At 36.6% G+C, this 25,768-nt stretch overlaps 1 protein-coding gene across 4 annotated transcripts in view; it reads right to left on the bottom strand.

The window, feature by feature from the left end:
• SLF2 (SMC5-SMC6 complex localization factor 2) overlaps positions 1 to 24,795 on the bottom strand; it is a 41,316-nt gene extending 16,521 nt beyond the window's left edge. The window contains exons 1-11 of one of the 4 annotated variants that reach the window (XM_068548381.1): positions 24,567 to 24,795; positions 21,935 to 21,978; positions 20,702 to 21,426; positions 19,299 to 19,356; positions 14,140 to 15,128; positions 13,084 to 13,154; positions 10,254 to 10,376; positions 9,110 to 9,277; positions 7,874 to 7,976; positions 4,728 to 4,803; positions 3,785 to 3,926 (exon numbers count right to left, since the gene is read on the bottom strand). In XM_068548381.1, the coding sequence (XP_068404482.1) occupies positions 3,785 to 3,926; positions 4,728 to 4,803; positions 7,874 to 7,976; positions 9,110 to 9,277; positions 10,254 to 10,376; positions 13,084 to 13,154; positions 14,140 to 15,128; positions 19,299 to 19,356; positions 20,702 to 21,426; positions 21,935 to 21,978; positions 24,567 to 24,706 (2,639 nt within the window). In that variant the 5' untranslated portion in view covers positions 24,707 to 24,795. Of the gene's footprint in view, positions 1 to 3,784; positions 3,927 to 4,727; positions 4,804 to 7,873; positions 7,977 to 9,109; positions 9,278 to 10,253; positions 10,377 to 13,083; positions 13,155 to 14,139; positions 15,129 to 19,298; positions 19,357 to 20,701; positions 21,427 to 21,934; positions 21,979 to 23,992 lie in introns of those variants that run through there. The other 3 variants (XM_068548382.1, XM_068548383.1, XM_068548384.1) reach the window with 3 other exon arrangements.
• Between the last annotated feature and the right edge of the window lie 973 nt (positions 24,796 to 25,768).

Genomic DNA, 25,768 nt, shown 5'->3' with positions numbered 1-25,768 from the left:
ACCCCAATTTTGGTTGAGGAATCAGTGAAGGTTCATGGAAGAGGAGACACATGAATTTGGCCTTCAAAACATAGATAATATTTTCTTGTTTAATTTTTTTTGAATAAATAACCCTTTCATATGGTTAAAAAAAAAGTTAAAAGAAATTAAGGCACAGTGTGCTGAAGAGAATTGTCCTCCTAGTCTAGGCCTTCAGCCACTCATTTCCCCTCCTCACAGACAATCACTACTAGTTTTAGTCCTTCCTCCCACAGGCATTTTATATACATACAAATAAATATGAATACACCTCTCCCCACTGCTTTAATACAAATGGTAGCATACTATACACTCGGTTGTGCACCTCTCTTTCGTCACTTAATATGTCTTACAGATACTCCTGTAACTACATGGGAAGAACTTTCTTATTTTTTAAAATATCTGCTCAGTAGTCCTGTGTCCATTCCTAGCTATACAACCTCAGGCAAGTTACTTAATCTTTCTGTGCCTCACTCACCTGTAAATGGGAATGAAAATACTATCTAGTAGTTGTAGTGACTATTAAATGAAGTACTATATATTAAGCCCCCAGAACCATGTCTGGCACATAGTAAACAATATGTAATGTTGGTAATTCTACTCTTATAAACAGTGCTTCAACAAGTGAGACAGATAATATTTTGGTGAGTAGACACTGAGGATGGAGGTGAGGGACTAGCGTGAGGAAGATCCAATGCAGCAACGGCTAATGTGGAGGAACAGCAACAGAATCAATTTGGTTAGAACAAAAGGGTGAACAAAATAGAAAACAGGTCAGAGTCAACTGTAGAGTCTTAAATACAGGTGTAAAGGTTTAATAGTGGAGAAACAAGCTTTCATAAAAGGAATCCTCTAACAATGAAAGGAATAAATATCTTGGAGGTGTAAAGCCCCCACGGGAAAGGAGATTTTTGCCAGGCTAGGCATGAAACGAGGATCTGAGTTAGACTGACACCGGGAACGAAAAGGAAAGAATAGCTGTGAGATAGGTAAAGGAAGAGGAACACAGGGATGTGACAATTGATGGAATACAGACTAGAAAGAGGTTAGGACTAGGTCTGTATTTCCTGCAGAATGGTAAAGAAAAGAACTGTCCTAGTATCCTTTAACATCTTACTCTCCCTACCTGAATATTTACTCTAACAACTTTTAAACATTTTTCACTCCAAACCTCCTATTTGGATAGAAACTTGCTACTGTGAATATGCACATATATACCAGCAAAAATGGATAAGCTGCATGTGAGTCCTAGTGAGAAAAGAGTGAGTTGTGATATCTCAACAGAATTCACTCTTGTGCTCATGTTGTTTAAACAGGTATTTGATTATGTTTCGCTCATCCCTTCACCAGCTTACTCTTGCTTACCTGTGTTCATCTTCGCCTACCACTACACAGCAATGGTGGTGACTTACAGCCACCACCTCCCAGCTCCCAAACCTGACTGAGGCAACTCTTCAGTTGGTAAATAATCAATCAAAAAAACAATTTTGCTAAATATTATTTGCATTTATTATGTCTTAATGAAATAATTATATATCTTTATTTCACTATTTCCACTACAGTACCTGTTCACTACAGTGAAGAAAGGAAAACAAATCTGTTGCATACAACATACAAAATCACCACATACTATTCAGTTCATTAAATGTTAAATAATAAAATAGTATTTTAACTTTCTAAATATAGGTATTTGAGTATTTTGGTCATGTTTGGGGTTTCTGAATGGTCTGAGAAAGCATTATTTTTCCTATTTAAATGGAATAGGATGGATGATGGAATACAGCCTTTATGTGAAAATTTGCTGTCCAACATATTTTCAGATACAGGTTACATCTGAGCAACAAGGAGGGATCCTGTATGGGGTGGAAAGAAACGGAGAGATGAAGAGTTTGGTTCTGGATATACCAAGCAACAAAAATTTGCTTTTTTTTTTTTTTGAAAAAGTGAAGATGAGAATATTCTCATAAAGTTTAAGAACTGTTTTAATTTCTTTTCTTTTTCTGCCTATTTCCTTTGTCTATTTTTCTAATAGGTTATTGATCTTATTAATTTGAAATTAAGCCTTTGTCTGTGACCAGAGTTCCATTCTTATATAGTTGACCCTTTTTTTTCCTTTTTTTAGTATGTATGTATGTATGTATTTTTGGCTGTGTTGGGTCCTCGTTGCGGTGCACGGGCTTCTCATTGCAGTGGCTTCTCTTTGTTGCGGAGCACGGGCTCTAGGTGCGTGGGCTTCAGTAGTTGTGACACGCGGGCTCAGTAGTTGTGGCTCACGGGCTCTAGAGCGCAGGCTCAGTAGTTGTGGTGCACGGGCTTGGCTGCTCCGCGACATGTGGGATCTTCCCAGACCAGGGATCGAACCCGTGTCCCCTGCATTGGCAGGCGGATTCTCAACCACTGTGCCACCAGGGAAGCCCCTACAGTTGACCCTTAAACAATGCAGGGGTCGGGGCACCCACCTGCTGCAAAGTCAAAATCCTCGTATAAAGTATAGTTGGCCCTGGGCTTATTTTGTTCCACTGATGGAGCTATGAATACCTGCATTTGTCCCATGTTATTATCTGCAAAGGTCAGTCCCACCTCAAAACTCTTCTTTCTCAAAACTTTCCTGGGTATTATTTTTTCTATATGACTTTAGAATCACTGGTAGAGTCCCCAACTCCCCTCGTCCCCACAAAAATCTGACTGGCATTTCTTTATTTTATTTTAATTTTATTGGAGTATAGTTGATTTACAATGTTGTGTTAGTTTCATTTATTAGGATCTCATCAAGTTCACAGTTTACCTTAGGGGTAGCTCTAATGTATTTATGATGTTGAATTTTCCTATCTGGTCTTCTTTTTTGTCTCTTAGTAATGTTTACACACACACACACACACACACACACACACACACTTCTATTTAAGTTTATTCCAAGGTATTTAATATATTTTTCTTACTATTGCAAATGAAGTGTATCTTTTAACTAGCTACAGTTCATATACCTGAAGGTTACTAATTTCTCTTTATTAACATTGTACCCTGGCATCCATAACAAATTCTCTTACTGGTTTGCCATAGCTTTTCAGTTGATTCTTAGGCTTCTATGTATACATTAAATCACTTTTTCTGCAAATAATGAATCTTTCACCAACTCATTTCCTATCTTTATATCTCTTTTTTTTTCTTGTCTAATTGTTTTGGTCAGTAGCTCCAAAATAATGGTAAATAACAATAGGCAGTCTTATTTAAAAAAATTTTTTTAATTTAAAAAATGTTCCCATGTTTTCCCTGTTAAACATACTGATGGCATTTAGATTAAGTTAGATATTAAGAATATATCTAGGGGCTTCCCTGGTGGCGCAGTGGTTGAGAATCTGCCTGCCAATGCAGGGAACATGGGTTCGAGCCCTGGTCTGGGAAGATCCCACATGCTGCAGAGCAACTGGGCCTGTGAGCCACAACTACTGAGCCTGCGCGTCTGGAGCTTGTGCTCCACAACAAGAGAGGCCGCGATAGTGAGAGGCCCGCGCACTGCGATGAAGAGTGGCCCCCGCTCGCCGCAACTAGAGAAAGCCCTCGCACAGAAACGAAGACCCAACACAGCCAAAAATAAATAAATAAATTTAAAAAAAAGAAAGAATATATCTAATTCAAGATCCATTTCAACTTTAAGATTTAAAAAAAATCAAGAATGAATACTGAATTTATCAAATGAATATTGACTGTTTATACATAAATTGTTTAAAAGACAATTTTTGGAGTTAATTATGAAAAGAACACTTACACTAGATCATCTTCATTAAAGTCTGGCTGAAGATTCTCCAGAGGAAACAAAGATTTAAAATCAATTCCCATATTGAAAAACACAGCAGCTATATCAGACAATGACGGAATCCAAGGCCAAACTGGTGAATCACTGAAGGTATCTAGTTAACAGAAGAAAATATTTTATCCCAATTCCTGGGTTCACAAACCCATAGTTGCAAGATGACAGTCTGCACATGAAACATGGATTATTACTATGATTTTATAGAAATGGCAGCTGGTAATGATATGTTAACCATATAGTTACTTAGAATGATCATATAGGAATTACAGATTTTCAAATAAATGTGAAGGAAATGACATTTATGAACAAAATACCTGCAAGTGATGGATAAAAGTGTGTAACTCAGGAGGAACATTTTCAAAAGACTGGAAAATAACAAGAGTGAAAAACCAACTACTGCTAACACAAAGATTTTACCATGTTCAGTGCCTATATAGTCCCAAGCCTTAAAACAAGTGAAAAAGGTAAATCACAATGCTTGTTTCATTATAAGGGATCTCAAAGGTAAGAATGCAAGTGTCATAGTTCTGCAGTGGATACGTTCAATCTTCTCAGTGCATAATCAGTACAATACTGCTGCTCACCAAAAAGCCATCAAAGTTAATTGGCTAAATGAGCTTGCAACTATTTCCACTTATCCAGCACAGTAAGCTATGTCTTGGTAAAAATTAGGTAAGGGATGCCACTTGTAAGATCTTATACCCTTTTTCTCAATGCAACTAGAAAAATGCACTCATTTTTTATTGGAGTTTAATTTCATTATTAAAGACTTTATATTACAAAAATAATTTTTTATTCTACATATCCAAATATCCTAATTGTTTAGTAATATGAAAGAGATCATGTACAAAGCAACCAATAATTCACACTGTTAATCACAATAAATTTATCAACTCACCATTTCTTATTGTTATTTCCATTAATGTACTTAAAATCTGCACAGACACAATACAGTCTGTATGAACTGACATCATCTGCCAAAGTAGATAAATGATAGAATATTAAGAGAGAAGAAAGAGCAAAGAGGCTCAGAGAGATGAACATACTCCACCCAGCATAATACATGAGTTGGAATTTAAATCCAGGTCTGATTTGTAAGTCAGAGCCCTTTCCATTCTAACATGCTGCTTGTTTTTTTTTTTTTTTTTTTACAACTTTCATCTATAATTAGATAAATATAACTTTAAAAACTATCAAAAATACCTTTCTAGTTCATATTATGCCATGAAACCCAAAGACCATAAAGGAGAAGGCTACTAAATTGATCACATCACAGGCAAAAATCAAACCACAAACTAGTAAAAATATTTGAAAAGATACAAATATACAAATTAATAGACTAACGTATATTTTAAAGAGCTATTCAGTATCACTAGTAATCAAAGAAATGCAAAGAAAAATGACATGATATCATCAGCTGACTTCAAGACTGGTAAAGATTAAGAGTTTTCATAATACCCAGTGCTCACAAGAGTACTAGGAAAGAGGGAGTATGTCCAGCATGAGTGTAATTTGGTAAAAATTGTAAAGTCATTTGGTAATATTTATGCAGAGTCATTGTCCTTACACTTTGATCTACTCAGCCTTTTTAACATACAGGAATTTATATACAGAAGCATATAATTAATGTAATTTTACAAGACAACTTTTTGGGAACAAAATCTCAAGTTTAAAAGACGTTAAAAAATCATAACATATTGAAAGTTATTTTAAAGTGGTTTTGTAGAGAAAAACATGTTGTATTTCTATTTCTCTTTTGTTTTGAAACCATGGATTATGATTATAATAAATTTAAATCTAAAATATAAGGGTGAATAGTCCAAACTCCGGTTTCAATCAGGCATACAACTTGTGTCATTTTGAAGTCAACCTATGTGAAAAAATGTCTTTGCTATGATGTTTGAGTCATTACACTCTGCCACTAGGGGCAGCACCATTCAAAGGCATGTTGGACACAGGACAAGTCCTGCATAAGAATCTTTTTGTGGGGGGGGTGATGAATTTTAAGGTGGGCAATACAGTACATGAAGATAAATAAATATGTAAAGAGATACATACATACATATAAAACAATCTAATGTCTGTCAATTGAGATTGGGTTAAATAAATAAATAAATCATGGTACAGCACTACAAAGGAATACTATTACTATTACAATATAGTATACAATATAAAGCCATTAAAAAGAATGATAACATGTCTATACTGAGATGAAAATACTCAATAATTTATTGTTACCTGAAAAAAAAGTTATAAAACAGCACATATTCTGCTCACATTGTCTTTCTGGTCAACTATGTTTAGACACATGATAAAATCATGAAGATGCAAACATTTCAATTACATTTTAACAATTAAATTTCAAACTATCAGGACTATAGCATTAAAATGAATTCTGACATACTTTATAAAAAAAAAAAAACTTAGAAGTTGGTAAGTCTCTCCATCATGAAAAATGGACTTGGAATTGAAAAGGAGAAACGAGACAAAGTGTCTTACACAGAAAAAGCACTTAACAAATGATTATTAGTTTGCTTTTCAAAGAATAAATATAAAGAGTACAAAAAGCTGCTTACATGAAGATATGCTTGTATGTCATCATTAGGGTTTTAAAGGCTATAATGATGGGCCCACACCAACAAGATGAAAACACAGATAAATGCAAAGTCCTACTTGTAAGTTTAAGAAAAGATATATTACATAATTAGAGAATAATGAAGTCCTGGTGTGACAACAAATGAAGTTTTGAATCGCAATAAACATAAGTATGTGGGGGCGGGGGTAGATGCGTAAGAGCCTTGCTGGAAACTGCTGGTAGGAAAGACCTTATCTGGAGCATATATTCATTTACTGGGGGGGAAGGAGGAACACTTTAGGAGGGAAACTGACAAGCTAAAGGTCATTCAGAAAGGTGATCGGTAAAGGGACTGGATATTTAGTGACTCGAGAAAGTTTAGTGTGGGGAGTGATGAGGGTCATGATAGTTGTTTAACTGAAGGACTGTTAGACAGATGAGGCATACTGCGGGAAGCTATAGAAAAGATAATTAGTACTACTACTTAAAAAACCATTTGGAGGCAAATTTTGTTTAATTAGGACCGTTTAAAAAAAAAAAAAAATCACTGGGATCCAAGTAGTGAGCTCCTAACCACTGGAAGCAAATGCTCCTGCCCCACAGTCTGTCCTACCTGTTATTCTCTCTGCCTAGAATGCCCTTCTCCCATTTACCATCTGACATATCTATAAACGTACACACACCTGTTTATTGTCTATCTCCTCTATACGAGAATGTGGGTTTCATGAAATCAGAAACAATGATTTTTTAAATTGCTGTTCTCTCCAGCACCTGGCACAGCTGGCACTCAAACATGGCAGCTATATGAAAAATGAATGAAAAACTATATTGGAATATCTAGTTCTTGCAAATATGAGATTCTTTGAAATGTAACCTTAAAGCCCAGATTAGAAACTGCATATATTTTCCCCACTTCTCACTTCACATATATAGTAGTTACAGTTCTCTGATACCACTGATATTTATAAAGTTACCATGTAGATAGTACAAAATTAATTATTTAAGTGGATTTAAAAGTTAAATATGAATGGGGAAAAGAAATATTCAGTTGGATTTGCACTCCCCATACCCAGTTATGAATGGAGAAATATCAGTATACAAGTCAAATCCTAAAAATGTATGTAGGCACCTCCACAAAAATGGGGGGAAAAGGTAGAAAAAAATCCCCCCAGGTACGCAAGCATTAGAAGACTTCTTCTAAAGCAAACTACAATAGTGATTTACCAGTGTGATGAAACGTCTTAGGCACAACTAGCATTATTGCCTATCCTGCACACTATCTGCATTAGCATTCCTTTTATAATCTCTTTATACGACTCTTTTTGCTTCATTCTAGCCCACTAAAATCATGGGTTTGATATGCTAGATTTTTTCTCCAGTAATGTGCAAATAAGATTATATTTTAAAAGTTTATTTTCGACTGCAAAATATAGAAAGAGGCAACTATACCCCCCAAATATTTCTCTTACCCGAAACAGCCACTTTAACACAGGTACAGGACACTGGACATAGTGATAAGCAGAGGTAAGAAAGCCTTGTGTTGTCAAAAAAATCTGATCTGTTTTTCCTGATCTGAAAAAATACAGTGAAATCAATATGACTGTTATCTTCAATGGCAAGAAACTTCTACCACCACCACATCTGACATAATCAGGGAAATGAGCAAGCAAACCATCGCAGTCCGTGGAGGTGGACTCTACCCCAATGTGGATGGGTTACTCATTAGAAATTCAATCAGTGGCCTAAAGCTGAACCAATCTGTTGGCTTGGCTCCAGATTTATCTGGTGGACAAATCTACAGTAGCTGGCAGTGTTGAAGAGCCTATCAAGTCTCAGAGTCTCGTCTGCTTTTGCCAGCTTGGGTTTGTACTTCCATAAAACTCAGCACCACAATTAATGTGATCTCTCTGGATCTGAGCTATCATGTACTGAGAGAAATTAGACCAGTTTGGGTATTGTGGTAGAGACTGTTAATCCCAACATCTATTCTTGTCTTTCCTCTTGGTAACTGAACCCTGGGGTTTTTAGCTGGGCACACTGGCTGCCTGAAATAAAAATCACTTCTCAGCCTTCCTTGTAGCTAGGTGTGGCCATGTTGACTAAGTTCTACCCAACTAACCATAAGTAGAAATGTTGTGTGGGGTTTCTGGGAATTTAAAGGCTGGAGCTCCAGTAGCACCTGAAGCAACCAGGTGCTAAGGATGGTGGGGAAGAAAGATTATATGGTGAAACACCAGCCCTGGACTTCCTACCTCTGAACTTCTTCCACATCAGAAAGAAATATACTTCTTGTTTAAGCCTTGTTATTTTATTTTATTTATTTATTTTTAACATCTTTATTGGAGTATAATTACTTTACAATGTTGTGTTAGTTTCTGCTGTATAACAAAGTGAATCAGCTATATGTATACATATATCCTGATATCCCCTCCCTCCTGCGCCTCCCTAAGCCTTGTTATTTTGACAGTCCCTGTTATTAGATACTGATCTTAACCCTAACTAATAAAGGTATGTAATATGCCAAGCGACTATCTTACACTGCTTCCTATAACTAAATAATAAAACATAAAGAGCAACAGTAATAAGTAAGAGGATGAGGAAACTGGATAGGTCAGAATAGAAATTAACCTTTCAGAAGATTACATCAGTCAGAAATCTTTCAATTTTTATACAAGAAAAAGTAAAATGTCTATTTTCATACTTACTTAAGAATAAGCTTTTCTACAGCACTTTGTCCGATAAAACCAGAGTCTCTTAAATCCAAGGTATACTGATTGAAAATTTTTCCAGAATTAAGGAAATTAAATATTTCTTCGCCTGGATGATGATCAGGAATAGCATCAATTGTAACTGAAAATTTCTTTAGAAATTCTCTGAAAAAAAGAAGTTATTGAATACTGAACAGTTATACTGCATATAATTTTGTATTTAAAGATAGGGTGCAAAAAACCCTTTTCTTAGGACCACTATTAATCCCACATTAGAAGACGAACATGAGAACACATGTTCTGCTCTCCCACTTTTTGCTAGTATTGAATAGTTATAGTCCAAAGCCACTAAATGTGTCTGTGTGAAAAGAATAGGAGAAAAGACAAAAAATGTAACTTGGCCTTAAAATCTGCCTTTCAAATCCACCTCAGATGGATTAAAAACCCATCACAGATTATTCACAGAGTAAATAACCATCAATGGCCCATTTATTTTACGAAAACAAAATTTTAAAATGTATTTTTAATACAGCATACATCATGAAAAATGCTGTACCTGTGCTCTTTTTTCCTCTGATTTTATTTATGTACTTATCCAGTTTTACTGAGGTATAACTGACATACAGGACTGTTTAAGTTTAAAATATACAGCATAAGGATTTGACTTACATACATCATGAAATGATTATCACAAGTTTAGTGAACATCCGCCATCTCATATTGATACAACATTAAAGAAATAGGAAATTTTTTTTTTTCTTGTGGGGAGAACTCTTAGGATTTACTCTCTCAACAACTTTCATACACAACATAAAGCAGTGTTAATTATATTTCTCATGTTGCACATGACATCCCTAGTACTTATTTACCTTATAACTTCAAGTTTGTACATTTTAACCACCTTCATTCAATCCCTCCCTCCCCCAAACCTTCTGCCTCTGGTAACCACAAATCTGATCATTTTCTTTTGAGTTTGTTTTTGAAGTGTAACTGACCTACAACACTGTTAGTTCCTATTACACAACGTTATATTGATTTTGTACTTCTATACATTGCAAAATGATCATCATGATAAGTCTAGTTATGATACACCACCGTTTACAAAGATATTATATAGTTATTTACTATATTCCCCACATACCTGTGCTCTTCTAAGAGGCCATCTTCATCATCTGTACTGTCTTGATCGCCAATTCTGATTGGGGATTTAATGCCTCGGCCCTGCCTTATGTCTTCCTGTAGTTGCTTCTGCAGTTCATCTAGCCTGAGAATCAAAAGAATGTTATAATAAATGGCTTAAACTAAAGATTTTTTTATTTTTAAGGTATGTCTAAAAGCAGCACCAAAGAAAACTCTTATTAAAAGATTTGAATATTTCTTTACGGCTAGGACTTCAAGAATGATGTCCAAATCATTTAGAGATCGGGGGAGGAAAAATCACAAAGAATAAACACCACTGATTTGATTATCCCTCTAATCTTTAATGCTCACTGGACTTCCAGTAGACCAACAACCTGATAACGTTAACTAGGCTTTCTAGAAGCAGTAGTCATCACCATTGTCACTGTGATTATCACAACACCCAACACTTACTAAGCAGTTACTATGACAGTGTACCAAGGACTTCATGTATTAACTCTTTTAACCCTCACAACAATTCCATGAGGTAGATTATTACCCATTTCATACACGAGGAAACAGGCCTTAGAAAAGCTAACTTGCTCAAGCTCACAATGTAAGGAGCTGGGATTCAAAGCCAGAGAGTTTAGCTCTGGAGTCCTTGCTTATATTGCTTGCCAAGATTAAGTTACTTTAACCAAGGTCCTTATTCCCAGCTCCAGCCCCACAGTAGATGAGTATAATACAACAGTAAATGACCAGTGAAGGCACTGCTCTATCACTACAGGAAAGTTAATCATCAGATCAAACTAGAACCTCTGCCTTTGGTCTGTGCAATGTTCAATTTTAAATAAGCAACTTCAGATCTGACATCACAAATCACATGAATTCATGAAACTTTTAAAGAATTTTACAGTTGACGGGAATTCCCTGGCAGTCCAGTGGTTAGGAATCCATGCTTCCCTTGCAGGGGGCACAGGTTCCATCCCTGGTTGGGGAACTAAGACCCCAAATGCCGCACAGTGAGGCTAAAAAAAAAAATAATAATAATTTTATAGTAGAGACAAATTGCTCTAGTTAAATTCAGAAAGGGGAATACTCCTCACTTACTAACTGTCTGCAATTCCTATGCTTAGCTACTTAAAGACACATATATACCAACTTCAAGCCAACTGAGGTTTCAGTGAATTTCTCTGCATTCGTTTCAAGGATAGTCTTTGAACTAATAAGGAATATTATTTTTCCCCTTTCATAAGCAAAAGCAGTTTGCAACTAGTTACATAAATTTCATTGGGGTTATTATAATTCCCAAACTTTTTGATTTCTGTATGTGTGTGTGTGTGTGTGTGTGGGGTATCAGTAATAATTCTAAACTTCTTCCTCAGAAGAGTAATTTGATGTAGAAATACCACTTCTGGTTATACTCATTTCAAAACTTGGACTAGGATGGCATACAAATGTTTAACAAGTATGAAGATGCCACTTCATACCTGTTAGGATGGCTATCATTAAAAAACCAGAAAAACCAAGTGCTGGTGAGGAGGTAGAGAAACTGGACCCATGTGCACTACTGGTAGGAATATAAAATGGTACAGCCACTATGGAAAACAGTACAGCAATTCCTCAAAAAATTATGTATAGAATTACCATATGATCCAGCAATTCCACTTCTGGGTATATACCCAAAAGAACTTAAAGTGGGTACCTGAAGAGATAATATGTACACCCATGTTCATAGCAGCAAAATTTACAGTAGTCAAAAAACAGAAGCAACCCAAATGCGTCCATCAATAGATAAATGGATAAATAAAATGAGGTACATACATACAGTGGAATATTATTCAGCCTTAAAAAGGAATGAAATTGGGTCATTTGTAGAGACGTGGATGGATCTAGAGACTGTCATACAGAGTGAAGTCAGAAAGAGAAAAACAAATATTGTATATTAACGCATATACGTGGAACCTGGAAAAATGGTACAGATGAACCGTTTGCAGAGCAGAAATAGAGACACAGATGTAGAGAACAAACATATGGACACCAAGGCGGGAAAATGGTGGGGGGAGTGGTGGTGGTGGGATGAACTGGGAGATTGGGATTGACATATATACAGTAATATGTATAAACTAGATAACTCATAAGAACCTGCTGTATAAAAAAGTAAATAAAATTCAAAAGAAAAAAAAAAGGAAATTCTGACACATGCTACAACATGGATGAACCATGAAGACATGATGCTAAGTGAAATAAGCCAGTCATAAAAGGACAAATACTGTATGATCCCATTTATATGAGGTACCTAGAATAGTCAATTTCATACTAACAGAAAGAGTAGTAGTTGCCAGGGGCTAGAGGGAAGGGGAGGATAGGGATTTATTGTTTAATGGGTATAAAATTTCAGTTAGGGAAGATGGAAAATAAAAGTTCTGGAGATGGATGGTGATGATGGTTGCACAACAATGCGAATGTATGGTAATGCCAGTGAACTATACATTTAAAGATGATTGAAATCGTAAATTTTGTTATATATTTTTGTCACAATAAAAAAAATACAAAAAAAAATTTCTACCCATGCTTTTGATCAAGAACTTCAGCTACCAGATACCAGCTGTGGTAAGCAGAAAGGAATTCATACTATTAATTAATGCAGTATGCCATAAAAACCAGGATCTTCTGATTGAGCCTGTAAATAAGAACACCTTATTTCTAACATAGTTGACAGCAAAACTGTTATAACAGCACTAGCACAAAATACATGCTCATTTCTCATGTTTTTTTAAGGTAAATTAAAAGCCAGCCATATAAACAAACAGTATGTTAAATTTAGCAAGATAGTCACGATGCTAACCTACCTTTGTGTGTCTTCCATCTCCTTCACTAGACGCTCTAAAGTATTTGTATAAGTTCCACTCTGAACATGTTCCTAAAACAAGAAGAAAATTTGGGAATACTTTATAACATATCTTAGTAGAAGAATTGGGATGTTTTAAATTATTCAGAACACTAAAAAATATTTTCTATTTCAATAACCTGGGCCAGGAGGATATCTTTCTTAAAAAGATAATTTTCACCATCATGCTTTAAATCTAGAATTTTGTACTGCAGGCAATTTGATTTTACCATCTATTAGGAAAGGCACTACTTATAAAAACCGTGCTAGCCTTAGGAACTGACTGTCAACACCCAAGGGCTCCACAGCTACCCTGTCTTTATTTTTAAATTCTATTTTAGTGGAATTAAACTACTAATTTTTAGGTGTTACCATGAAACATTAACACCTTCCCCACCAAATTTTACACACATGAGAATTTAATTCAGCTTATTCCCAAGATAGAATGAAGCACTTTATAAATAAAATTGCACACCACAATTAACAACATTTCTACACTCTACCTTCATTTACAGCAGTGGTCTCCAAAGCAGGGGGTGTGCAAGGTGATCCATTGGGGTGCAGGAAGAAAATAATAGAACTTCTATTTATATGGAACTTCTATAGAAACTCCAGTAGAACTTACTCTATTGTAACTTCTATATAACTTATATAGGAAAATACTTTTTTCGTCTTCCTTTCAAATTCTGTTTTCTTCATATGCTTTAGAAAGTACATAGTAGTATAGTAGTACATGTATATAATCTATAGGTATACATATATATTGGGGTACATGCTCAAAATTTTTTTTACTAATAAAAGTGTGTGTGATCAAAAAAAGTTTGGAGACCACTGATTTACAGTTATAAAGCTGAAGATATGGGAAATTCATTAACCAAAAAAGAACTATACCGCTTTCAGTCTAATTATAAGTTGTAACAAACAGTGAATTTTAAAGTAAGTTCTAACAATCTATCCCTCTTTCACTAGTCAATCCATCTTTCTCTCAAGTAAAGATAAGTGTCATAAAACTACTTACTGTATAGTCTGATGACTGAGATCTAAGCCCCTTAGAAAGAGCAGGAGGCTTTCCTGTAGTTGCAGGAGTCTGATTGAAGTTCAAAGCCATTATTTCTTCCAGTGATTTTAATGTTTCCTCTTCCTCATCACTGTCTAGGTTATAACCTAAACTTTCTTCATCACTATCAAAATCACCCCTTAGTTTTCTTTTCAGTGCATTGCTACCTGCATTGGAATTTCCTGAACTCTCTTTATCTGAAGGGGCTTTATCTGAAGGTGCTGTTGGGCTCGGAATACATGGCACAACTTCCAAAGCAGCCGGGGGAGACTTTGTAGGAGTGCCATATTCTGAACGCAAAGATCCCCCACAGATTTTCCCTGTAGATACGTTAGAATCAGACTTATTAGTCTTTGCTTTGTGTTCCTTGTGTTTGGAGGACTCTGTAGAATGCCCAGAACATTCTTTAGATGAGGAACGCTCTTTATCTTTTTTAGGAACTGGAAGAGTGCAATTTTTAGCATTTAACGGAACCCGAGAGGAACCAGCACTTGGAACATGGGAAAGTAAAGGTAGAAGTTTTGTCTCCTGTGATGCCACAGAGCTAGCAGTTTTATTTTTCTGAAGGTTGCTAGCTTTTTTAACTGCAGACTTTTCCTGAGGTAAAGATAAGTGGGGTTTCTGTATCTTAGTCTCTTTGGTACTTGCCACACGAATTTGGTCACTATTCCTGGAAGAATGGTGCCCAGAATTTGAAGGTGCCAAGCCTGCAGAGGAGCAATCAGCTTCTTCACTCGGTTCCTTGGATATATCTTCCAAGCGCAATACACCACCAGGTGTCTTCAGTGCAATATGTTTTATAAATTTTTCTCTCTGATGTGGTCCATCAGGACGCTTCTCAAGGAAGGACTCTTTTGCTTTTGGCATTATAGATTCTCTTGTGCTTTTCAGATCTGAGTCCACAGAGTTCCTTTTTCTTTTGTCAGGGAATTTATTCTGCTTAGAGCCTGCTAAAATTTAATTTTTGCCAGATTAGTGAAAAGTATACTTTCCTATCTTATTAAAGTTTATTCAGTAAGTGTCTAGAATACCCTGACAAAATGTTTAAATTCTAAAAGTTTAGGCTGAGATTATTAACCACATATGGAATGAGGAAACAGAGTTAATATTTTATTTATTAACTGATAAATAGTAGTGTCCATGAAATTTAGTCCAAAGCTAATGACAAATGCTCATTTTCATTCAAAAGCTATTAAAAGTTTACCACCTAAATAGAATTAGAGATGTTACACCCCAAAACACTAAAAAACTGCTTATCTGTATCAAGGAAAGGATCCTAAAGGCACTTTTCCTCAAAGTGCATATACTCTTTCTTAGACTAAAGCCTACCTGGTTCTAGAAATGTAACACTTTTACATCTAAATTTATAGTACCTTAAAATACATATACAAGAACTAGTTGAAGGCAGAAAAATTTTAATTTCTCAATTAAAAAAAATTCCCCTAAGTCTTTTTCCCTACATTTAAATTGTTTATTCTTTCCCATGTATCCCTCTAGTCTTCAGCTGTGTTATGGGTTGAACTGTAGCTCCCAAAATGATATGTTGAAGTGTTAACTCCCAGAACCTCAGAATGTGACCTGAATTAGAAATAGGGTCTTTATAGGGGCAATCAAATTAAAATGAGGTCATTAGGGTAAGTCCTAATCCAATACAACTGGAGTCCTTATAAAAAGAGGAAATTTGGACATGGAGAAAGACATGCAGAAGAAAGATAATATGAAGACACATAGGAAGAAGATGCCACGTGACTGAAGTGATGCACCTACAAGTCAAGGAATGCTAAGGATTGTAGACAAACACCAGAAGCTGGAAGGGCAAGTAAAAGGAGTCTCCCCTATAGTTTTTAAGAGAGAGCATGGTCCTGCTGATAACCTTAGTTTGGGAATTCTAGCTTCCAGAATCATGAGACAATAAATTTCTGTTGTTTTAAGCCACCTAGGTTTAGGTACTTTGTTATGGCAGCCCTAGGAAACTAATACAACTTGTCTCTGTGTTAGGAGCTCCATCCAGAAGCACATATATTTGAGTTAACCAGTTTTTTAAAATTTCTGTGTTTAAAAATGTGATGTTTCATTAATTCACTCTTAAAATTTATTATTCATTAAAAATTCACTATTTATATAACTAGTATTCTCAAAATCAAATTTCCCTAAATCAAGTTCTTTCTGCACATGGACAGATGTCCCCAAATTCTTAACAGCTTGATTTAAAAAACAAAAACCAAAAAACCTCAAGAGTTAAGCAATTATTTGCATAACCTGATCAATACATACTCTGGAAAACTCAATTTATAAGAATGAAAAATCAATTAATAAACAAATGCTCCTATCTACATTCTTCTACAGATACTTTTATTACCTGAGAAATCATTCCATGCCCACTAAGTTTTCTGGAGTTAAATGTCTTATAAAAAAGGACAGAGGTCCCTTATAGGGCAGGATGAGAAATCAGGTAACTAAGAAAAAGAGAAGACTTACACTGATTATCTTAAGTTTGGGGGTTACAAAAAAGCTACAGAGCTGCTAATTTGAGTTTTGCTCCATTTCCTTAGAGAAGACAGACAATTTATACACAGTTAGTAATGAGGGGAAATTCCTGCTTTGTTTAGGAAGTAAAGACTTACCTAGGAGGAAAGAAAAACTGTGTGCAAAGTTTAGGAAAAATCAGCTTATTATTATTATTTTTTTTAAGTGACGGTGTTTTTTTTTTTTTTTATTTTTGGCTGCATTGGGTCTGTGTTGCTGCGTGCGGTCTTTTCTCTAGTTGCAGCGAGCAGGGGCTAGCCTTCACTGCCACGCGCGGGCTTCTCACTGCTGTGGCTTCTCTTGTTGCACAGCACAGCCTCTAGGCACGCGGGCTCAGTAGTTGTGGCGCACGGGCTTAGTTGCTCTGCAGCATGTGGGGTCTTCCCAGACCAGGGCTCGAACCCGTGTCCCCTGCACTGGCAGGCGGATTCTTAACCACTGCGCCACCAGGGAAGCCCGAAAAATCAGCTTATTAAGAGCTTTTAACATCTAGTGTTAAGAGGAGGGTGAATTGGTATTACAGGTCTCCTTTTGCAAGCTCTCTAGGGCAGTAATGTAACTGTAAACATTTCATGATTCTTTTCATACTTCTTGTACAACCTGTAGGCTGAATGTTTGTTTTATAACACTTCAAATATCTATTAATGTATAAAATACTCAGATAAGATAGGGACTGAATTTGTAAAAAGAAAAAAAGGAAAGATCCAAATGCTCAATAGGGGATTGGTTATTAATAAATTATGGAATAAACTAGGGAGGGATTAAGTTGGTCCTCAGAATTCAGCCAAAGGACAGGGCTCTGGAAGACCAAAGAGCTAAATGCCTACCCTACCAACATTTTTGAAATCCCTGAACTTGTGTGTGATTAATGAATGTGTGACTATGTATATCACCACAACTGTTAAGTGTAATTAGCAGTAATATAAATATAACATAATATTTGGATTATTAATATCTATTCATTATTTATCTATCAGATAAAGATAAACATTCTTCATGTTATCTAGAGTGAAAAATCCCCTTATGCCCTTTATATTCTGTTGACATTCAACTGAAGTATAAATGTATGTTTACTAAGGTTACAACACCATAATTATTAATGAGGATTATGAAAACATGCAAACATATTAGAAATAAAAATGCAAGTGAAGGCAATTATCTTAAACCTGCCTCTGAAAATATGTAGAAAGCATCCTTTTCAAGCAGTCTTCAAGAATGCGGGAAACAGTATATGGGAAACTACTTTAGTCACCACTGATGAAATCTGCAAACCCATGAACTGAAGAGAATTTTTATCTTAGTCATTATCAGAGAAAAAAATGCTGAACAGCTTGGTGGCAACACCGCCACCAGTGGTCCCTTATACTAGCAGAGGTAGCCTAAAGACATTTTGTTTTCCATTCACCTCAGTGCAAAGTGATCATTTATTTAGTTTTACAAATATGTAACACAGTACAGGAGCAATCTCATGGCTCATGGCTGAGAAATTATTGTTCTTGTACTATAATGTCAAAATCCACTAAAATTTGATCACTAAAACCAACAATACTGTAAAATTTTTAAAAATTAAAAAAAAAACACATAAAACCTCAAATTTATTCTTTTATCCTAGAAGGTCCTTCTACAACAGTAAAATATGATTTCAGCCTTGGCTGCAGATGGATTTTAAGACTCAAGATCACTTGGTCAAAATGCAGTACGCCTCTACAATGTATAAAAAACAGAGTTTTACATGAAACCTGAAGAAGAATGAGTCAGAACTGTCTCTCTGTACCTGTTTTTTCATCTCTAAAAGTAACCACCTTATAAGGATGTGAATCAAATGATTAAAAGCATGGTGCACAGTAAGTGCTCAATAAATGTTGGCTATTATCAGTATGTCCAATGTATCTTACTGATTGTGGAAATTTGTAAAGTCCATTTTTCAAAGTCTGCAGTTATAGCAGAAAAAGAAATTTGATACACCAGACTATTCTGAACAGTTGGCATTTCCGGGGGCCTTTCATTTTCTATGTTATACATTTCTGCAGTGTCTGAATTTTACACTGTTCTATCTTCTAGTTAAAAAGAATACTTTAACAATTACTGAATTAACAGTAGCTGTTTGTTATTATGTATTTTCTCAATCAACAGTTACTGAAAGTACAAATTAATATCATGTAGGCGTCCTTGAATTTGATATTAAAAAGGGACCTTTGTATTTGAAATATTAAGAAACAGTTTTGGACCTTGATAACAGTTTCAAACTTAAACAAAGCATCTATAATATCAAGACCTCAGTCCATAACTCCAAGAATTTAAGATTATGCTTCTTAATGTAGCCAAGGATTCAGAAATAGAACACTGAGTACCAATATGAGAAGCACATTGTTAGGAACTCTCGAAGAAGGCAGAGAAGAGCCAAGACAAACCACTGTTTACACATACTGAATTCAAGAACTATTCCTTCTGAATATAACATTACCAAACTTTTAACTAATCTGAGACACCCAATTTACCTCTAGGAAGGAAACTGCATATTTAAACAAATTTAAGTAAAAAACAGTGCCATTAAGATGCAAATTTATTTAAAATTCTGAAAATTTTGATTCTACCTGAAGCAGGTTCCCATGAATCAGAAGAGGATCTTTTTCTTGAGAGAGGTCCATTTTCCTATTAGCAAAATGAGAAAAAATTAATTAGGAGTTGGGAGCAGTCAAGAATGTGAACTTTTCTTCATAATATTTAAACACAGATTTCTAGACTGAATAAAGCAAGCATGAAATTTGGAGGTAAACCCAAACTTCTATAATAAAATATTTCAAATTCTTAAGTCTCTTCATAAAAATGAAGTACATTTATATATGTAAAAATGTCAGTTTTCATAATGTAAATTTAGAAATTTTTATTAATAGCTCAAGATTAATATTAGAGCACTGTACTACTATTATTTTAATAAAGAAATAGCCTAACATTTGCCTATCAAATGGCTACAACTCACTCTTCAACACTTCTGTTTAGGTACTGATACACCACCAAACACTGAAATGTTATGAAAATGGACCAAATGTTACTAACTTCTATTGATCATTAGCAAATCTCACTGGTAAAGGCACCAAATTCCTTGCAAACAAACCCATGAGTTTACAAATATAATTTTCCAGCAGTATAAAATACAACTCCATTCACTCTTAGAATGTCATAGTTTGGTTTATTTTTGGTCCATCTGGTTTTAAAATCTCATAGTATCTTATCAACATAGCACTTTCTTGATATCTCATCTTCCTTTAGTTGCTCTGTATGTAGAGAAGCTTTCTGATACAGATGTACTTAACAACTTGACTTTCCAGGGGACAGGAACACCTTTTATGCTAATTCTCAAAACAGAAGTTTGATGAGCTTAAGATGTTTCTGGATAGTTTTCATCATATTCTAAGTTTTCTAAGACCTATACTCAACTACTTAAGACATATAACCTAAACCAGTGATTTTCAAACTTTAAAGTGCAGCAGAATAATCTGGAAGGCTTGTTAATTGCAGATTGCGGGACTCTACTTCACAGTTTCTGGTTCATTGGGTTTGGAGTGGGGCCTGAGAATCTGCATTTCTAACAAGTTCCTAGGTGATGCTGATGTTGCTAGTACAAGAACATTTTGAGAACCTCTGTTCTAAACCATTTCCTGTTGTTTTAGATTTTCCATTCCCTTAAGAATCTCCCTTCAGTGCAGCCTAACTTAAAAATGACTGTACTTGTCTTAAAAAAAATGCTTACTTTCCTGATTAAGAAAGATCTTTGTTCCTGGTCTGAAAAAATTATGGGCAAAAAACAATGCTTTACTAAGTTCGACAGACAGTTGGAGGAAATTTAATGAAACTAGCTTCTATACAAACTGTGTATCAGTATTTCCCTAACAAAAGGTACCAAATTGTTTCTTAACAATTATCAAACATTTTTGGATTTAGTATTCTAAATACGATAAAACAGTAGCCAAGCTAATTCAGCATTTATTGCACATACCAGGTTTGAAAGATTACTATTTCCGGCTGTGACATCATTCTGTTTACTCTGTTCCTGCCTTGGTTTGCATCTTCTTCCTATACTAGAGGATTTTAAGGAAAGAGTGCTTGCTGCTGAGAAAGAATTTTCTGAGTTGATTCTCTGCTCCATTTGCTCCCTTCTCAACCTCTTTAGTTCTCTTTCTCTGCAGTAAGAAGCTAGAGACAACTGGAACTTAGCTCCCAGTGGGCTTTCTCCTGGGTGGTGCCTGGATAGGCTGCTCCTGCTGCTAAGGCTTCTGGAGCTGTTCTTGAAGATGTCAGCTTCTGTCACCACGGCCTGCTTTTTAGAATCTGCACTGATTTTGCCTCGATCTCCATCATTCTTCTCCCTGCTATTTTCATGAATGAAATGTGACTTCCTTCCCTCTGGAGACTGATGTTTTTTCTTCGTCTCTTTTGACAAGAGATATGAAGGAGGAACGTATTTTGTAACTGCCTTTGGACATTTGGTGGCCAGTGACACACAAGGCTGACGTGACTCATGTACACCATGATCTCTATGGTGCTCTTTAACACCTTTCATGAATGCCTCTAAGACGGGGCTCTTTTCTGATGGCACCCTTTTGGGTTTACATCTTTTTGGTGAGGATAGTTTCCTTTCAAACTGCTCTGTCCCACTGATGGACAATCCACTTTCTCCATATTTGATGTTCGATTTTTGTGGAGAATCCAACATATGTCTATCTAAATAGCCAATTAAAACACATACACATTGTATGTTATTAAAAATAGCACAAACTATTACATTTGTATATTTATTATAAATTATTATACTTAAAATATTAAGCTATCACAAAAGTTTTCAAATTGATAATTAAATGATACACATATTATTGGGGGCGGAAATTAAGACATGATTTAATAGCCTTACTTTCACAAAGCTCCCTTTTGTTACATCATGTAAGCTCCCTATAGCTCCACTTATGAAATAAGTTACTTTAATACAGAATCGAAATAGTATACATTATGAACATTATTGACTGGAATATTTTCAATTAAGAAAGCGTAACAGCAAACAGTTTCTTCATGATGTTTAGAACTTATCTTTGTAAACAACACTGCATCTTCTTTATATTTTCTATTTTGAATACCATGTTTAATCAAATTCATAAGAGTTTAGAGTAGATTTAAAAATTGACTCCATCTTCCTCCCCAAAAGATCCCACAAAAGATGCATTAACAGTATACATACCTTGTTTTGAAGCTGGTTTGAAGAAATCTATAATTGACTGCTTCCTGAAAATAAAAGCATAACTAATATGGGATCACATTAGCAAATATTAAAACTTCAATAATTCAGATTAAGTGGAGAATATTAGTAGATTTATAGACTATAGGCTGAATTTCACTATCTGGTTTAATCAAGTTCTGACAATGACAATAATGCTTTGCTAAGCTGATTATAAAAAATTTTTACAATTAAATTCAGCACTTCCTGTAGGAGTAAATTTATAAAAGCAGTATTGAGGTTTATATACTCTATAGTACTAAAATGATAAGACTGGAGTGTGGATCTAAGGAATTGGTAGAGTATTTCCTAGGACTGGAAAGCTTGCTGCTGTGTGGGAGAAGAAAAGAACTTGAGGGGATCTGATCCTATTCCTTGATATCTCCAGTGCCAGGTACAAAATAATGCTCAATAGATGTTTGCTGAACAAATAATGGAGATTATAAAAACTAAGTAAAACCTGAACAGACTCATAACAAGAGCAGATGGTAGAATGGCAAATATGGGTGATTTTGCTGGTCTGGAGAGGCAGATGAAGAGTGTACTGGGCAAAAGGAAGAAAGGATCAAGTTCTAACCTTATACTATACTCTTTATACACTACAGTTAGATGTTAATCTAAGTAATAGCAAAAACTGGAATGAATAGTGTTTCAAAATCTTAATTTTTTACTAAGAATTCTTAAGATATTTACGAAAATAATGCGTTGCCTGGGAAAAACACAAAACAGAGAAAAAGGAGAAAGTTAACAAGAGTAACAAAAACCAAATTGTTTTAATTTTTAAGGGTTTCTGCATCCTACAATGAACACAAAGTGAAGTAGGACCATATTACCGTAATTTGTATTCTGATTTGTTCATGTGTTTAGAGTTGTCAACTGCATAGAGGGATGTTATTGTATGTTGAGCAACAAATCACCTTTCTGGCAAATTTTGCTAAAATGTATTCATTTTAGCTGAAAGAAAATAAGCAGTAGATGAGTTTCCCTAAATATTTGTCCACTATGAGCTTGGAATGCTCAGAGGAAACTTGAACAATCCAAGTCCTTTGAAGGTTATGCTTCTTCTACATCTTGTACTCTTTACTTGCCACATTAGAATAGCAATGCCCATTCTTAATGGTTTACTGAGAGTCCACAGTGTTTGTTTGAGATGCTGGTAGAAAAGCTAAGCAGCTATGAAATGAATGAGTGGGAATGTATGCATTTTTTTCATAAAATAAATTATATCAGAGGGTAAAAGAAGAAATACCAGAGGTCTGCAAAGGGGAGAAGGATGATGCCTTCAGTTACTGGTTGAGTAAAGAGAGATGAGAAAGGACTAAAAAGCAGCTAATTAACTCAAAACAATACTGAATGTTTTTATGTTAATTACTAAAAGTAACTCTGTATCTCTTCCGTAAAGTATTACATCTTTTTGGTTAATACACCTGAGAGAAAAATGGCTTTGGGTAAAACATACAAGAAACCTGTAAAATAACCATGAATGTGACTTTCAAGAAAGAACAGTCCCCTAAGTTCATATGCACAGAAAGGTCCATTACTTATTTATAACTAATTAAACTAATTAAAAAATTATTTGTAACAGTACACAAACCCTTATCTGAAACTTTTGGGGCCAAATGTGTTTTAGAATTCTAAATTTTTTTTTTGGATGCATTATGTAAAGCCCCCAGTGGGGTCTGAGACTGCACCCTGTAAGCAAACACATTAATATTTCTCCAACAAAACTTACGAACACTCACACCTAATGAGATAAAGACCATCTATAGCCTTCCATTAGTTCTGGTCAGGTTTGGCTGCCAAGCTAGATGTGGTGCCAAACTTATTGAAAACTTTCGATTTTCATAGCTTTCTGAATTAAGATAAGAGGTTGTGGACCTGTACCACAATATTAGAAGATAAATTTACTGTTAAACTTATGTTACAAGCTTTTAAACTTAAAATAAAAAAGACAGTACCAAGTGCGTAGAGAATTTAAACATGTTTTATTGTCAGAGGATTTCATTTGATTAAACTCCCCATCTCATTACATAGCTCCCACAAAATCTTTACAAAAAAACCTGGCCTCTTGGAGAGGCGTAAAGTTACTGAAGGAGAAAACATATCACATTCCAAATCTGCATGTTTTTTAAATTAAGACTTATCGTGCATAGTGGACTTTAAAGCAATTCGTGGAAGGGTTTGCCTCATCACATCTTACATAATTTCACCCACAATACAGAAAAGGCTTATACTATTCAACCACTAGAATCAGTAAAACTGACAGCGTACAGAAAACCACTTAAATATGCATTTAGCAGTCAGGGCCCCGGGTCCAGCTAAAGTAAAGGACAAAAATCACGTTCTACCTAAGGCGGGTGGTCCGTAGCCATCCAGGCTGTGGTCACTAGACCAAGAACAGCGTCCCAACTACAGAAAAGGAGACTCCAGCTCCCAGCAGCCCCCGCGCGGAGGCGGGGCGGTGGTTTGCCAGGCCCCGGACGCGGAGGCCTGAGCTCGCGGAGGATGGCGGGAACTGGAAGAGCGGCCGTCCGCAGTCCTCCCTCATACCCTTGCCCCCGCGACCCGGCCCCTTCTCAAGCCCTCTGCACGGTACCTGTCCCCAGGACTCTCTGTTCTCTTTCCCGCTGCAGCAGGGGCGGTACTACCGGGTCTCAGATGGCAGCGCGGGGGCGACGACCCCGGGGCTGGGGATGAGGGGAAACCTGGCCTAGCGGGCATGCAGCGCCTTGTCATGTCGGCGCCGCTGGCGACGGCGGCATGTGCTGTGGCTGGAGAAGTTGGGTGCGTGGTTGCCGTCTTGCTGCTGGGACTCGGGGAGGCTGTCGGAGCAGAGGTGGGCGGCACCCCCTTCTCTCTTCATGGCGGTTCTCTCTCTTCGGAAGTGACTCCGGTGTGAGCGGGAAGGAACCTGAGGACCAACAGGGGGCGGGTCTTACTTGAAGCGTCGCGTTTTGATTGGCTGACACGGCGGTCATTCCTGTCGTGGCGCAATAGAAAGCCGCAGCCTCTCAGGGAAAGGCGGGGTTTCGGGGAGGGGGAGGAGAGAAGGAAGACTGCCCCCCGTCACGTGCACAGGGACGGAGACGGAGATGGGGACGGGGACGCGGGGACGCGGGGACGCGGGGACGCGGGGGGCGGGTGGGGGCGGGTGGGGCCGCCGCGGCCTCCGGGCCGCGTCGGCTTCGGCGGGCGCGTGGGGGCGGGCAGGCGTTGGCAGGCGCGGGTGGCAGGCGCGGGTAGCAGAGCGCGCTGCGGCAGCTGGCGACACCCATCTTGAAGAGGGCGAGGGGGGAGGCAAACCCGGAGCTCGGTAGCTGTCCTCAATGAAGATGGCCAACATTTGGGCTTCCAGTGTCACACAGTTGTGCCTCAGAAATCCCCAGCTGTTCATTACATCTTCTCTTTAACATCTTAGGCCAAAGTGCCCTGATGCTGTCACCATTTCCTCGGTAGTCTGCACAGCCCAATCTGAAGACTTGTTCATTCTGTGAGGATTCTTGCTAAGTGCTGGGGGTGGCTCCTTTTTCTCTTTCTTTTAAAGAAGAAAAAACACCTCATTGAAATAAAGACTATTTTTATTCCACAAACGCATTTTGTTTCTCAGTTGCTGAAATGAGTTATCCATAAAATCTCTGCAGCCAGATTCCTGGGAGATTTCTGAAGGGAACATAGGCTCAGCTTTCAATTACCCATGTTAAGTGTGGAGAGCATAGTTTAGTGAAAACTGCCAGCAGCCTCCAATCCTCCTTTGCAAAGGGCTTGTGCTTTGGAGGCTGTTAGCGTTTTCCCTACACA

Source organism: Eschrichtius robustus, chromosome 7 (genome assembly GCF_028021215.1).
Source record: "Eschrichtius robustus isolate mEscRob2 chromosome 7, mEscRob2.pri, whole genome shotgun sequence".
Classification (NCBI taxonomy): domain Eukaryota; kingdom Metazoa; phylum Chordata; class Mammalia; order Artiodactyla; family Eschrichtiidae; genus Eschrichtius; species Eschrichtius robustus.
The sequence above is the reverse complement of the archived record's forward strand: the minus strand, read 5'-3'. Positions and strand labels throughout refer to the sequence as shown.